Source organism: Pocillopora damicornis, chromosome 8, assembly GCF_964200805.1.
Source record: "Pocillopora damicornis chromosome 8, jaPocDami1.2, whole genome shotgun sequence".
NCBI classification, from domain to species: Eukaryota; Metazoa; Cnidaria; class Anthozoa; order Scleractinia; family Pocilloporidae; genus Pocillopora; species Pocillopora damicornis.
This window is the reverse complement of record NC_142677.1, coordinates 11,944,762-11,960,230: the sequence shown is the minus strand read 5'-3', so window position 1 is coordinate 11,960,230 and position 15,469 is coordinate 11,944,762. Positions and strand designations below refer to the sequence as shown.

Below are 15,469 nucleotides of genomic sequence, written 5' to 3'. Positions count from 1 at the left end.
TTTACCGTAGGCGCTACCCATGAAATTTTGGTTTGGAGACAATTTTTCGAGCTTGAATGACATTAAGATAGTGAAAGTTTAATCTCTCACCTGAAGTGAATTTGCCATGTTCGTGACTGGGTTATCTAGAAATGGCGACTCAGGAAATCATTGTGGTACTCCTCAATAAGCAGGATTCGGGCAGTGCTTCATGTAATCTTGGCCATTCATCAACATGTCATCTAGGTGGGCTTCAGCTTCTTACTAATTTGCATACTCAACGTTTTTATGTGATTACACTAAGCTTCTTTCTAGCTTTCCTCCACTCCGTCTAAATTACTTTGCACCATGAAAACTGAGAACAAGATTGTCACTTTGAAAACGTAATTAAAATTCTCCAGCCATACTTGAAAATGGCAATCTTTTCGTTCACGCCACACCTCTACTTGTGCATGCGCATAATTAGAGTCTACATTTCCCGCCAAAATCACAAAAGTAGGCAGCCAATGGCTGCATGTGTCTTCTGCTAGTACGGATAAAGTAGGCTTGACGAGAATGAGCAGTTTAAGTACAATTAATAATATAGTTAATTAGAGAAACCATTATTATTATGTAAACCCTATGCAGTAGTCTTCTAAATTTGGTATTGAGGAGTTCAAATCCTCACAAAGAATCCCAAGTGAAACTAATAAACTTAATGCTTACTGAATGGTACTTTTCGTCAGAAAAAAGCCCCTGCTTACGTCAGCTAGTTGTAATGAGGAAATCAGAGAAATTTCCTTCCTTCTTGCAGAGTTTGCTGCTTCCAATACTTTGAAAGGTCTCACATTCACAAACAAAGCAGAACTCTTAGACTGAAAGTTTCCGTTTTTAATAAATTTGAATAGTAGCTGTATTAACCGGTAGCCTATGGCAGGGGTCGCACTGTGGCCTTATTTTTCTTATGTCGCGTCATAAGTTGTCCCATAAATATGTCGCGACATTTACACCACGGGAGTCATGGAGGTCGCACTTGCGCGACATAAATGATATTTGAAACCAGTCTGTCAACTCTTTATATTTCACGCGCGAAAAGAGTGCCAAATATAATTTTTAGACATGAGGCTGGTGCTAGTTTTATTAGCGACATTTCTTCAATCTCTGTTTAATTTGTTCAATGTACAAAACCTTATTGGTTTGTACGCATTGTACAACATTCGCCAACGGCAAATGTTGGCCCTTGCCGCTTTAAACCGACGTCGACGGATGTCAATTACTGGGTTGAAATTCGCCATGATAAAACGTTTGAAGAGAAAACCGGTGACTAAAATTTTAACCCGATAGCTGTAGCTAGCAGTGCACACGTGTTGCCTTTGCAGAATTGCAAAACTCCAATTTCTGCCCGTATTTCAGATTTGATTGACGTTGACGACAGAAGAAAAATAAAAAATTGTTATTTTAAGGCCATTAGACAAGATATGACCTGCTTTGAGGCAGGACATCGGCTTGTTTGATCTTTAGGTCCTTCGGACATAGTTATGTCTGGACGCGACAAAAGGGTCGCACTTGTCGCAAGCATGCTATGACAGATTCTATGTCCAATGTAAACACCAAAAGCACTAGTGCGACCCCTGCCTATGTAACGGTGAAATAGGATTTACTACATCTGCTTCTACATTCGCAATACTTCCATTTCCGATTGCTTTTCTCCTTGGAGCTCGCACAAGTGTTTGAAATGCTAATTTTGAAGCTAGTAGCCGGTTCTTCAATCCATTTAAGCCGAAAAAGAGGAATTTTGCTGGGAACTGCGCGCGGCCGCCCGGATCCGGATGCCATTTTCACCAATTTCAGTTGATCATTTGTTGTGAACACCACGGGAACGAAAATCGGTCGGAAGAACCCTGAGTACAGGCGAAACTCCAGCGTATTTAATCGTTTACTCATTAGATTGATTGGGTACGGAGTGTTACCAATTTAATTACCCGCTCGCCTTTTTTCGATGACTATTGCCTACTGCTTTCTAAAGCAGTAGGCACAAAAATTGTTCCCAAAAATAATTTCATTACCTTTAATCTTTTGCAGGGGAGGAACCAAGTCGAGGTCCTCAATTCCTCTCCGCGGGGGATTAGGGGAACGTTGTTTCTGGGAACGAACTAGCTTAATAGCAAATAAAGAAGCCTTGACTGTGCTCTATTCAGTTGTAAAGTTCACAGCAAGCGGCTAGGGCACGTCAGTCAGTCACTCAGTCTGTCAACCAGTCAGTCAGCCAGTCAGTCAGTCAGCCAGTCAGCCAGTCAGTCAGTCAGTGAATTAGTCTGTGAATCAATTAGTCAGTGAATCAGTCGGTGAATCAGTTAGTCGGTCAGTCAGTCAGTCAGTCAGTCAATAAGTTAGTCAATTGGAAGGAATGGCTAACGTTCGTTTCGAAGGGCTAACGCTCGAAACGCCGGCTTCTCAGATCTTTACGGTGGTCAATTTACGTTATCAACTCAGTTGATGACACCAAGTAACCCCGTTATACTCTCCCACGGACGCAGCACCACAGTTTCTTTGAAAAATTACCCCTTTATGCAATCGGTCTGCCAGTCAGTCAGTGAACCAGTCAGCTACTTAGGGCGTTAGTCGGCCAGAAAATCGGTCGCCGGGTAAGCCAAAAAAGCAATCTGTTGGTTAGTCGGTGAGCCTGTCAGGCCGTCAATCTGTTAACTGGCACTGCCATCCAAATTGTCATTCAGACAGTCAGTAAGTCAGGCAGCCAGTTAGACTGTAAGTCAGCCAGTACATCGGCCGGATAATCGTCCGCACCTTGTTTACTCAATAACTCTGCACACAGAAATGAGAGGCATAACATTTCTTCCAAAGCTTTATTTTCACGCCTTAAATGCAGTGTCGTAAAAGCTTGTCACAGTTCGAAACACAGCGACACTAAAAACTGCGTGCAACGTATCAAACTAATACATTTGATCTTCCCTTAAACAAATAAAGGTACAAATTTCTACTGAAACGATTAACTTTAATTGAAATACCGAATATATTCTATGATACAAATAATTACACACTCGAGTAAAATATTATCATCATTTCGTTTCCACAGCATGTACACTAAACATCGCGTTCAATTCTTTGACTGTAGTCCAATCACACGGACTTTAGACGCAGGGGTACAAAATTATACGCACAGCCTCGACAGGATGACCAATACCAGACAACTCACCAGTGGTGCGAATGTCCCGGACTAATTAAAACGTGAAGTAAAACAAAACCAAAGTGATTCCGAATTACTCTGGACACTCCCTACGGTGGCCAATTTACGTTATCAACTCCGTTGATGACACTAAGTTACTCCGTTATACTCTCCCACCGACGTAGCACCACACTTTCTTTAGAACACGAAATTCGTCAACACGTTGATTAGTAGTGAAATGACGCAATACAAATGGTAATGCTATGGTGTTGTTATTCATTCAGGTTGGGAAGTGTTTCAGTAAAAAATGTGATTATACTCGGAAGCCTGCATCAATTTCAGTTTTCAACGTGGTCGGTTTTCCAACCAAAGAAATACATACATTTTACGGAATTCACCAAAATTGGGCTGCTGTTCAGAAATAAAACAATGGCCTCAAATGAGTATTAAATAAGATTCTCCTCTAAATTAAATTAAATAAACCCCTGGACGCTTCTTAGAACGTTTTAAGTATTACGAGTGTCACATTTCGTATGACAAAACTTTACGAAGAGTTATATTTCACAACACGTTTGTAAGAAAGCTCAAGTGTCTTCCGCTAAAGACACCACGTGACCACTAACATCCGGGTCTCTTTGCTCTGTTGTGATTAATCCTTGAAGAAGGATCTTGTATTGGGTTGTTACGTCACTCTTTACTGTCAACTGTAATAACAAAAAAGTCGGACGAGAAAGGGTTAGTTTGCAACATATCACCATTCCCGGTTCTTGTCAAGGATATTATGAATGGTTACGATTGGAATGAATGTTGCAATGAATGGTTACGATTTTACGATTACGAAAACTCCAGCGTTCACCGGATGCTAGAGTTTGCGGGGGAGGGGGGGGGGGGAAGTGGGGTGAAAGGAAAACCATCATTCTATTGATTGCTTAAATCCCTTTGGTGGAAATAAAATGCTTTTCTTGAAAATAGCGCCCCAATGTTAAAAGGGTGATTATATATCTAATTCCCTTGAGGGTGCTGAACAACGTATTTGTTCTCCCGTCTCATTTCTTTGTCCTATGCCTGACTAAGATGTCTCTCGCTCAACCTGTATATCGGTAACCCGAAGAATTGACTGCTCAAATTAAAAGCATTTTATGGAGTACCTGACCATTCAAACTCGCAGCGAAAAAACTATATTTCGTAACACTAAAACCTCGCGATTTTGCGAAAATGGTGTGTTTTGAATCACTTTCACCTCATGTTTTTTGAGTAAGACATAACCGGGAAGAACAAGCGAACGTTTAAGACAATGAATGTAACCAAAACTAAAAAGATCACACAATAAACTTACCATAGTACTGGTATTAACAGGTTCATTAGGCTGTGACAAACAGAAAGGAAATTATACCGTTAACCGGAAAAGTAGCAGAGATTTCAATAACTTTTTCCATAAACGGCATGTGTAATAGGCAGCTGTGCCGCAAGGCGAAACCCCGACACGAGACCCTTCTCGCAGGCTCAATAAACTGGAATGCGGTTCGAAAAGTGTGGGTTTGAGTTCTGGTCTAGCTGTTTATGTTGTATTTTAAGGCAAGATACCAGACTTTCGCAATGGTTCTGTCTACCCAGGGCGTATGGGTGGGAACCCAGTGAAGAGCTGAGGGAGGGGAGGAATGTGGTACCTTCAATGAAGTTGCATCTTATCCAAAGGGAGTGGTAATACCCCAGTCGTAGTCTTCATCAGCATACGTTCAAGTTGCGTGGACAACTTGGCGTGTAAGAGAGACTTACATTTTTTTATCATCAAATGTGTTCAGGCTGTGTTGTTACTTTTTTAAAGAGGTGAGGCTTTTAGACTTGGCAGTCATTCTACGTCTCCCTCTTGGGACCGCTTCATTTGGAATGGACTCTTATCTATCGACGACCATTTAATGTCCCCGGGAATAAAAATATTTCTTTTTCCTCAAGCAAACTTGTTTTAGCTGTGAAGCTAGACGTGCAGGAACAGGACGTTTATACTCAGGACCAAAAATGGTCGCCTCACTCGAAAGGGTTATTTACCGAATACACTACGCTGGAGATATTACAATTAGTGAAAGCACGAAGGTCTTGATATGAAATGACTTCTACGTTCTCATGTAATAACATTCATTTTTCCAAAAAAAAAGTTTGTACCACACCTTAATTTGAAACGGATGGGCTTTCAGAAATAAAAAAGGCACATGCCTATTTGAAGCAAGAGATAATCTTCTTCAAAAGACGACGTGCCTCTTTAAAAGAGGAAATAAAATTCAAGTGAAGAATACTTACATCATGCCCAGCTGGCGGTTGCCATCGAAACACAATGTTCTTTTTCACGCCAATGTCAACTCCCGCCTTAAGTAGCATAAATAAAACAATGCATAAATAAATAAATAAGATATAAACAGCTAGCCAGACCTTCGTAGAACAAAATTAAATACGGCAACGCTCATAATCAGAAAAAAAACTAAATATTACCAAATAAGGGGCGAAAAATAATTGTCAATCATGTAGAGTTATTTGTGCGAGCATGGTACTAAAAACGACTGTTTTCAGGTACAGTGACGTAACAAAAACAACAAACAAACCTTTTGAGGCTCAAAGGAGAATCCCAGTTCGTTAGCTTCTTTGGGATTGTCGAAATAAAAGTCACTTGACTGAACGGAAAACAAACACAAAGATTAGTATTTAAAAAAATGTTACGGTTTTCTATGGCGTATTAAAGGATGAAGTTTTCATGTACCTTTTTAGTTTGTATACTGGACTTAATACAGCCAATTTCCACGGCTCTTTCCACAGCCTCATATCCATCAGGAGTTGATACGCTCTTCATTGTAAGCAGAACTGTTTTCTGGATTGCTTTTCCTTCTGAAAAAAAATTGTAGCAATGATGTTGATGTTAAAAGTGCGCAATTCATGTATGCATACATTCAAATGCACTTAACAACCCTGCGAGGTGGCTCTTATCAACAAGGGCGGGCTGAGCCTATATCTTAACCCTTCGACCCATAAGAGTGACTGGAATCTAGCTTCTCCTTACAATATCACCCCTGAAACACACATTAAGGTCATGAGAATAAAGGAAATGATCACCAGGTAAAGAAGTTCTTTATTGTTAAACATATTCTCCTTGTCAGCACCTTAAGAAATGTATGGAAAACTGCATTGGGAATATGCACACTGATGTTAGGACGTAAAAGGTTAATGTATGCACGCATAAAGCGCGCGCAGGTCTTGGGTGCTTTAGGATGTTGGTGTAAAACACCAAGACTTTGCGACGAGCAAAGTCTAACCAACCTTCGAAAACCTTCACTTCAAGAGCTCGGCACTCCCCAAACCCAATATTTGTCAAACCTGACAACTGGCTGTTTCTGAATCCGACATATCACAGGCCCGACACTTGACCGAATCTTACAGTTTTCGAGTTCGGCAATCCCCGAACCTGAAAATCTAAAGAACTAAGGGTGCGAAGCAATTATTGATTACCTGCAATTCATAGTAGATGAAGGAGAGCAACGGCACAAGGGAAATTTGATCTAATCAGTCAAGAAAAGCTTCCACCATAAAATGTAAAATATTCAAGAAAAATACTACTGCAAAATTTTCTGTTCTAGAAACCTGACCTTCCTCTTCCTCCTCCTCCACCTCCGCTCGTAATGACTCAGCTCTCGGCATCAACTCGTCCCAGCCCCTCAGGTACACGATATTTGGCCAGGCGCGGCTCAGTAGTCGGACAGAATAGGGCTGCTCCTGAAGTATGAACATCAAAAAGATGCGGATTAAGACCATAGCAAGTTGTATTCGTCGTACAGTAGTTATAAGAATGTAACAAGGATAAGTGTAAATGCAACAGGATATACACTGTGCCAATGATTTGCGTGTTGTCCTCCAGTTTGGAAAAATTCTCTTTGAGAAGTGACCAACGTGACTATGTTGTCTTTATGTGCAAACACTCAACTCTCGCGAAGCCTCTCGACTTCATTCAAGATCAACACAGCGGTCAAACGTGGGGTATGCACGACGAGAGAAATTTTGGCCTGCGCGCGCGCGCGCGCGCCAATTTCTCGCCAGGAATTTCAAAAAAAATATAAGAAACAAACGCTGCCTCGCAAAAAAAAAATTGAAAAATTAATAGACATCTGTAAAAGGAAACAAAAGTAGAGAAAAGGACACCTCAAGACTTTTCGCACACAAGCAAGAGTTTCTTGTTGATTTACTAATCTGTTTTGAGCTATACCGAAAAAGTTGTACGTTACTACGCATTGTGTGGTTGCTTTAACTGATGTGAGACAACTTGATGTTGATAGCCTGAAAGCATGTCATCTAGTCATTACAACATTCGCACATGCGCAGACGGTTCCAAGATCACAGTCTAGTCTTACTCACCCCATTGTTTATCTCCACGGAGACTTCATCGGCGTAAAGCTGACTTGGGTGATCCGGGTTGAAAGAGATAGTGATCTCTTTAGACTCGCCTGTAACGTATAAAAATCTTACATGGGTCAAAAAAATTCAGTTAAAAGCCAGCGATGTGATGATGTTAATTATTCATCTTGGTGAAATGTTCACATTTTATTCGTGTACCTGGGCCGATCACACCTTGAGCAGGAACACAGTCAAATACAGCCATCCCATTGTAATTCGACGGACCTGGCAGAAAAGAAAAGAAAATTTTACAAACGTATGATTGACATTAGAATTGAAACAAGTTTTGACTACAGGTGGAAGGAGTGACACAAACGTAACATCGCCTTTTCGCGAACAATCCTTTATATTGCTAAGTAAACAGTTTTCTCCACTAAGTATGACTGAAATAGTAAACTCGATTAAAGTAAAGAAGCATCCTTTCTTAACAGCGTACATGACTTTATGGGGACCGTTTTGGAGTGTATTTGAAAGCGTTTACAGTAACTATATTCCGGCAGGGGTCGTTTACAAGCTTTCTCAGCTCTAAGTTTCCTTTCTTTACCTTTTAGTGCACATGCGACTGAACTGCTGGAAATGGAATAACTAGAGAAAGGTGTTCATTTTCTTTTCACGAGCGTGGGACGAAGAAAAACAATTCTGAGTCCCGATGAGGAATCGAACCACAGACCTTCGGATTCTGCCCTCCGATGCTCTAACACTGAACCATTAAGACTCTATGGTAAGCCAGGCTTTTACAAAAATTCCCACCAAATCCTAAGGTCTGAAGCTCTATGCCTCATGGCGACTCAGAATTTTTTCTTTGTCCTACGCTTGTGACAAGACAAAAGAATATCTTTCTCGTCTTTTTCTACTTCCTTACTGATCTCAAAATGCATCATCTTTCTTACTCTGTAATAGATCAGCTGTTTCACTAGCACATCGACGCAGCACATCAATTTTTTTACAAATACCAGAAAAAAAATATTTCACAGCATCAAAGATAGCAACAGCAGTAAAAGCCGTAACTGGTAGCTTCCGCAATATCAATCTCACCTAACGCGTGCTGTTGAGTTTCTGGCATCTCGCTAAACGGCGGAAGGAACCTGGGTAACACTTGCGCTCGGCTGTGACGTAATGGAGATAAGCTGTCAAGCTTCAGTGAATAGGTGATTGACAGCTCTGAAGTGTTAGATATCTGCAAGAAGAAATAGCCGTCAAAATCAGGAGTTATTCTAAAAATTGGCTAAAGAGAGTCCAGTTGAGCCTTTTCTTTAGTTTTAGGCCCTTTTTCAGAGAGGGGGCTCAAGATATAGGGTTTTCCAAAGGGTGATTGAACTTATTTGTATAGTCTAGTCAGTGAGAAAGTAGAGGGAATGGAAACACAAACAGAACGAGGCCATGAAATTAAAGTGAATTTTATGCAACAAGTGTCATAACAATGTTGCTGTCAGGTATGTTTTCGAATACTGAGTTTCAAAAAATGGTTCTTTGAAACCTTGCGTACGTAACTTTTATACGGCATTGTTTTTGCGATTTGCAGCAATCACGCAAAGCCGCGTTCTAGAATAAGCTCTGCAAAATGGGTTACGACGAAAAATACTGTAACTGTGTTCGATGAGGTTTCCAGGAACAAAAAAGAAAAATAGCAAGGGAAAGCCGTTAGAATTGCCACGTTATATTCATGCCAACGCGGAGAAACAACTTCATACTGAGACACGACGACGTCCTCTCGTTCCCGCTTATCTTTATTCTTTGTCATTGAAACGGGCGATGAAAGATTAAATGGGAATGAGGTCTGGCTACCTTATTATACAATGATCCCACAAAATCACGAAAAAAAGTATCACGGGTGAGAAGTCGACTCAGCAGACTGTTTTAGAAACCAAACGTGGTCGCAAATCGGTTTGCTTAGATACATTTTTGCTTGAACCAACAGGAAAATAAATCCACTCATCCCAATAAGACATATTTCGCTCTAAAAGTTACATTTACTACATTACTCCGCCACGCTTATTCATCCCCAGTACTTGCGTCCTAAATCAATAGTCTATTTGGGTTAGTGCACGTAATGCCCAAGAACACAACATAGCGATTTCGCCCCGGACTCTAAAAGAGACCTCTTGATAAGTGCACGATAACCAGATATCAAGTGATCGCATCTCCCATCACAGGTACAACTGCAAATTTATCAGCACATAAACCCTCCTGATACTTTGGAGGGGGTAAGGGGAGAAAAACTCTTTAAAAATATTTTATCTCATCAATACATTCTTCCTTTTTCTTACCTTAAAACTGGACGAGATCGTGTCACCAACTAGAGCGTCTCCCAAGTCCAGCAGACCATCCTCCACTGACAGAGAGATCACAGGTTGAACCCCCCTGCCCTTCAGTCTGAGGTATAGCGTATTCCGGGGGCACCGCACTTCTAAGACCTCATGGAACTAAGTGTCGACGGAAAAGACAAGGCTCGATTAGAACAGTGCCCTTATCAAATAAGGGAACGTTGACTTACGTGAAAAAATGCGCTGCAAAATTGTCTCGACAAAGGTTGTAAGAGTTAACTTACGTGCGAATAGATTCAGCTTATCTCGAACCTCTAAGGCAACGAAGCAGGGCCTAAATTTCATTGAATTTACATCCAAACGACAGTAAGAACAATTGCAATCTTGTTTCCAGAGTCCTAATTCCCTTTTCCAGTGGTCGAGAAGAAGGAATGTGGTCTCATCGAAACAGAGGCCGCATTTGACCAGCTGTCTCAAAACGGTTTCTTTCTTAGTAATTTTGCTAGGTAACGCTGTTTTAACGTTATTGTTCTATGTTAATTTGATTTTATAATCGTTTAGCGGTAACTACACAATAATAGGTTATAGAGAAAGATGGTTTTTTAACAGGTTATGTTGTCACGTTTAAAGAATCTAAACACAAAAAACCTCAAAAAAATCAAACACGAAAGGAAAATTTATCAGAAATTCTGCACGCAGAAGATCGAAGCTTGATATCAAAACTTTACGAACAACATTCACCAATAAACTATGGGAACAAAGTCTTCAAACTCTATGGTCAGTCCCTCGGAGACTCTCCCTGAAGCCAATAGTTGAATGATGAATTTTAAAACTTCAAAATGAGGCTATTCTACCATGATAACTGGTTATCTGTGGTTAGAAATGACGAAGATTAACATGAATTGCAAATAAAAAACGCTCTTGGTTCTTCAAATCCTGATATTCATGTTCTTTCTCTAGTTTCACCTCACAAAGTCGAAATCTTACCTCTTTGGGAGCGTTAGGACCGAACGACACAATCACGGTATGAGTCGCTTGGGGATCCAAGGTCCTTAATGCGTTCAACATCTGAAAAGGACCGTGAGGATCTAGTAACGAGGAGCTCAACTGAAAAGCATAACAGAAAAAGAGAGTGTGTGACGATACTTAGCAACCGTGAACAAGTCAGTATAGAATTAAACAAATATTTTTAAAAAATTAAGACTTCTTAAAAAGCACAGAGAACAAGCCTAGCCAAGAAACACAGCGTTAAAACTCTTAACATCCATTACGTAGCTAGGAAGCAAACTCCATAGACTCTGTGGTTAGTTCCCTAGAGACTCTTCCTGAAGCTGCAAGTTTACTGCTGAATTTTTATACCAATTCGGGCTACTCTACCATGATTAATGGTAGAATTACTTTGTAGCATTTGTCAGTGTTTCTTACCTTTATTGGTTCGTCAGAAATATTTTGAATGGTGAAACTTTTAATCTCCGATCGACCTTTGTAAAACACGAACAAGCAAGAAGAAAAATATAAGAAACAATACAACCATTACAAACCAAAATTAAATCAAAAGGTCTTCAAAGTTTTGGTGTCAAGTTACGAACTGTAATATCGCTGACAACGGATAAAGGATCACTAAAAAAACGACACTATTATTGTGAAACTTTTCCAATTACAGGTTCTTTGTTTTGACCCTTTAAATTGATCAACATTTAACTTCTCCCTATAATATCAATACATTATCCAGCAAACAGGTAGGAGAATACTCAAACTCATCAGGTAGAAGTTGTCATCTTGATCTGACAAAAAATTCTTGTGACTACTTTACTAGGAAATGTGTATTAGCCAGAGGGGAGAATTAACAATCAGATCTTGGGAGTTAAAGTTAACGTGGACAACAGAATAACGCTGATGGATAGCTCACTGATGAAAAAATAAAGTTTCTGTGAGGAAAATTCTTTTCCTTGACGCAACTCACGAGGACAACAATATATTTTTTATCTTACCAAGGGACACATTTGCAAAGTCCACAACAGATCTTCCACTGTCAGATACGACCACTAAATGGGGTCGGACGGCCGGGCAGTGAACCTCTAGATAGATCGTGTTGTGAACACTGTGAAAGAAACAGAGAGAAACGATGTTAATATTTACGCACGAACATCCAAGCAGAAAATAATATTCACAGTTGAAGATCAGGTTTACGCCTGCGACACCAATAAAATGTTTTCCAACCACACCAATACCTTTGTGAGGTTTTTCACAAATTTCACTGTTCGCATTAGTCGGGTAAATTGGCACTGATTTCCTAGATCGAAATACAGTTTGGTTGCTACGAACTTTGTTATGCCAGAGTATTTGACAAAATCATAAGTGTTTCGGTGATGTTTCCTTCATGAGGACAATTTTTGATGCTTGTAGGAACGAAAATGCATCTCGTCAACGCCTTATCTTGGAGATATCTCTAAACTGAGCCAAGAAGCGGTGAATAGCTTTTGAGAAAAAGGCACAGTAGTTAATGCATTGTAGAAGACTTGACCAAGATACCTTTAAACGAAATTCTAAATAGCTTAAGGGAAGTTCTACCCCCTAAATTTCTTAACAAATTTGTGACAGCGTTAATGCAGCTCAAGAGCATCTGGTAAAATCTCTCCTGGAAAATCTCACCTGCATGACAAAGAATTAGGCTCAGTACATCGCCCAAGGGCTACGAAGCAGGGAACCAAGTATCTAGAGAACGCATTCTGATAAGTCCTGAGTAAAGCCAAGTGGGCTGACTCGTATTCATTGGACCTGGAAGACAACAAAAAAAAATTTTTTTAAACTTATTTAAACATCTTCATCCATCTACTTTTACTCTTTCGGCTTTATTGACTCCTGCGGTAATAAGATGCTCATAACACAGCCTACATTCGCAGGCATGGGACACCTAATTGGAACACCTCTTGCTCCTGTTCTCCCTTAAATCAACCGTTAGTTTTTCGTCATCCATGCTAACGAAGGGCTAACGCTCGAAACGTCAGCTTAAGAAACTGTTTATTATGACAAGTTTACATTATCAACTTAGTTGATGAAATCAAATTATCTTGTAGCATACCCCGCCCCCTCCCCCCACAAATGGCACAGCACCACAGTTTCTTTAGAAACTGTCCCCTTAATTAATATGTAGTTTAATGTTCTTTGGGCTGGGTATTTGCCCTTCTGATACGGAATTTAAGTGTAAGTTCTTGAACACTCACCCGTCAATTACATCAGCGACAGTGAAAGTTTTGGTTGGAGTCTTTGTGGTAGCGGCGAGGTTGGTGTTGCTCGGCGTATTTCCTCGCTTTGGTGATGCCTTGGCACTCTTTCCAGCCTGAGCTTTACCACCTTTCTTTTTCTGTTATAGCAACGAAAAGAAGAAACGAAACAATCAAGCCGAAAGCTACCCAGTTTAACTTACGTCTGCGGGACATCCTCCGCCTCTTTAAAAGTATTCCTTCAATGACAGCCTCAGATACAAAGGTTATAAAAGAATTTTTTTCAGTGGCTACAAAAGTTGCGCAATTTGAATGGAGGCCTTCCCCACGTAAAGAATCATCATTATCTAAATACGCAATGGAGAACCAAAGAACTCCACACAGCTGGATGTTAACCTGGAGCACAAAGTATACCTACTTCCCTTTGGACAGGATGCTAGTGCATAGCAGGTTACTCCCCGAATTTCGCCAATTTTCCAAATACTTTGCCGATTCCCTTTTACATTCCGCTCTACGCAAAATTCAATCCAACCTTAATGTAAATGACTGCACGGTTGATACGAAAAAGCATTCATTGTTTGTCGCGAGCAACGACCTCAAGAGCGAAAAGTTACCAACAAGGACCCTTACCTGTCCTGTATTTTGCTCTTGAGACTTCTCTGGAGGTGACGCTAGTTCCAGTCTCTTCCTTTCAGCCTCAGCTTCTCTTTCCATCATACGCACGGCCTCTTGTCGCACCATGTCTGGATTCATACGAGGACTGAAGGTCACATGAACAAGGCAGCGCTAAAACAATAACGGACTTAAGTGATCAAACAGAAAGTGAAAAAAAGGCGACTTGGCAGCTGCAGTCTAACAATCACAGTTCAACAAGAGATTAGGCAAATGCAGTGCGACTTAATTTACTGTAAATGCATACTAATGCATTACATGTCTGTCGAAAACCTCTCCGCAAAAATGCCTTTTTGTCCGAGGCATCATCAATAGCACTAATGGCAATGTAAAGTTCTCACGTTATCCTTTATACTTATAGTTAATAACCAAGATCACCTCGTGCAGCAATTGTGGTTAAATTCAACAAGAAGTTGGGACGTTAGGGAAAATCTAGCCTGAGCAAAATCGCTATGCGGAGGGTACCAAGAGTCTCGGATCATAGAGCTTTCTTCTAGACGTCAAAAGTGTCTTCTTTTATGCGTAACTCCAACTCTAGCTCTAACTCCAACTTCAACTACTTTCGACTACGACTCCAACTACCTCTGATTAACAATTATTTGCCGAGGGAGAAGTGAATATTGTTGAATAATCCTCGCGACGAAGTGTCTTTTCGTGTCCTTCAGTGTATTTTAAACAGCGTATCGAGAGGAAGAGAAGCGAGAGCTGAGGGTAAAAAGGTTGAAATCCTATAAACAAGAAATAACTTTAAACGTACATCTCCCGCGTTGACAGTGCCTACAGCTGGAGACACAGTCAGGGGCGCATCAGCAGGGACCATAAATTCGAATGACGTGGGGCCCACCTCTACAATGGGTCCGGAGCCAATTCTGGGCACTGGATGGGTGAATTCATTTGCGCTGGTGTGCGAGTTGATGACTTCAATGTGAGCCGCGCATGTATCAGAGACAGCTGTGGCTTTCATTTTGATCACAGAGTGAGAGAGTTCCAGTGGAGGAAAGACGCCCACTGCTCTACAGTGAAGTTTGAACTCGCGGCCAATGCCAGTCTTACAAGTGAGATCAAACTCATATTCCTACAAGAGAGAGAAAAGAATGGTTTTGACCCTGTAAGAATAGGAATCTTACTAAAATAAAATCTTGTTACCAAATGAATATCCTTAACTACTGACTTTGGCAAAGAAAACTTGTCAAAATTATATTTAGTAAATTATATCTTGATCTACGGATGATATTCAGTACAGAAATAACCTCGCAAGTGAGCTTCAATCAAAGGGACTGCAGAAATGAACTTTGAAGCTTTCATACGTGGATCATTTCTTAACTATCAAACGTGTCAAAGAAAATTTGTCGGGGTACAATTTTTCATCGATATCTGCGCTAGGAAATTTTCGTCCTTGATAAGTCATTGACATGCAAGTGACCCAATTACATGAAAACTTATCGTATGTATCCAGTTACACTTCCATGGGTAAAATTGTAACGTGAAAACTTATCAAAGACAATTGGCTAGTACATACACGGCTTGGCGCATTTCGATTGAGTAAAAACAGCCGATCCGAACAAAGAAAAGTATTAGAAGGAGCCAACGAGAAGGAAAACGCAAAGTGACCAAGTCACAAGTGGGTTTAGATTTGCTTCTGATCAGTTGATAGAGTCGCGGGAGTTTGTTCAAACCTAAAACAGGGCGAAGAAAAGCAAAATCAACATAATCTCGGATCATTTTAGACACTTAAT

At 40.5% G+C, this 15,469-nt stretch overlaps 1 protein-coding gene across 1 annotated transcript in view; it reads right to left on the bottom strand.

Moving 5' to 3' along the window:
* Positions 1–2,808: 2,808 nt before the first annotated feature.
* The window catches only part of LOC113682538 (cilia- and flagella-associated protein 74-like), a 37,706-nt gene continuing 25,045 nt past the window's right edge, over positions 2,809–15,469 (bottom strand). Inside the window, exons 33-49 of the mRNA XM_089181143.1 lie at positions 14,491–14,808; positions 13,692–13,847; positions 13,062–13,201; positions 12,490–12,615; positions 11,829–11,938; positions 11,263–11,318; positions 10,825–10,944; positions 9,841–9,996; positions 8,609–8,750; positions 7,733–7,798; positions 7,535–7,623; positions 6,772–6,898; positions 5,892–6,016; positions 5,737–5,805; positions 5,438–5,503; positions 4,479–4,508; positions 2,809–3,846 (exon numbers count right to left, since the gene is read on the bottom strand). Coding sequence (XP_089037269.1) covers positions 3,727–3,846; positions 4,479–4,508; positions 5,438–5,503; positions 5,737–5,805; positions 5,892–6,016; positions 6,772–6,898; positions 7,535–7,623; positions 7,733–7,798; positions 8,609–8,750; positions 9,841–9,996; positions 10,825–10,944; positions 11,263–11,318; positions 11,829–11,938; positions 12,490–12,615; positions 13,062–13,201; positions 13,692–13,847; positions 14,491–14,808 — 2,016 coding nt within the window. The 3' untranslated portion in view covers positions 2,809–3,726. The remainder of the gene's footprint in view (positions 3,847–4,478; positions 4,509–5,437; positions 5,504–5,736; positions 5,806–5,891; positions 6,017–6,771; positions 6,899–7,534; positions 7,624–7,732; positions 7,799–8,608; positions 8,751–9,840; positions 9,997–10,824; positions 10,945–11,262; positions 11,319–11,828; positions 11,939–12,489; positions 12,616–13,061; positions 13,202–13,691; positions 13,848–14,490; positions 14,809–15,469) is intronic.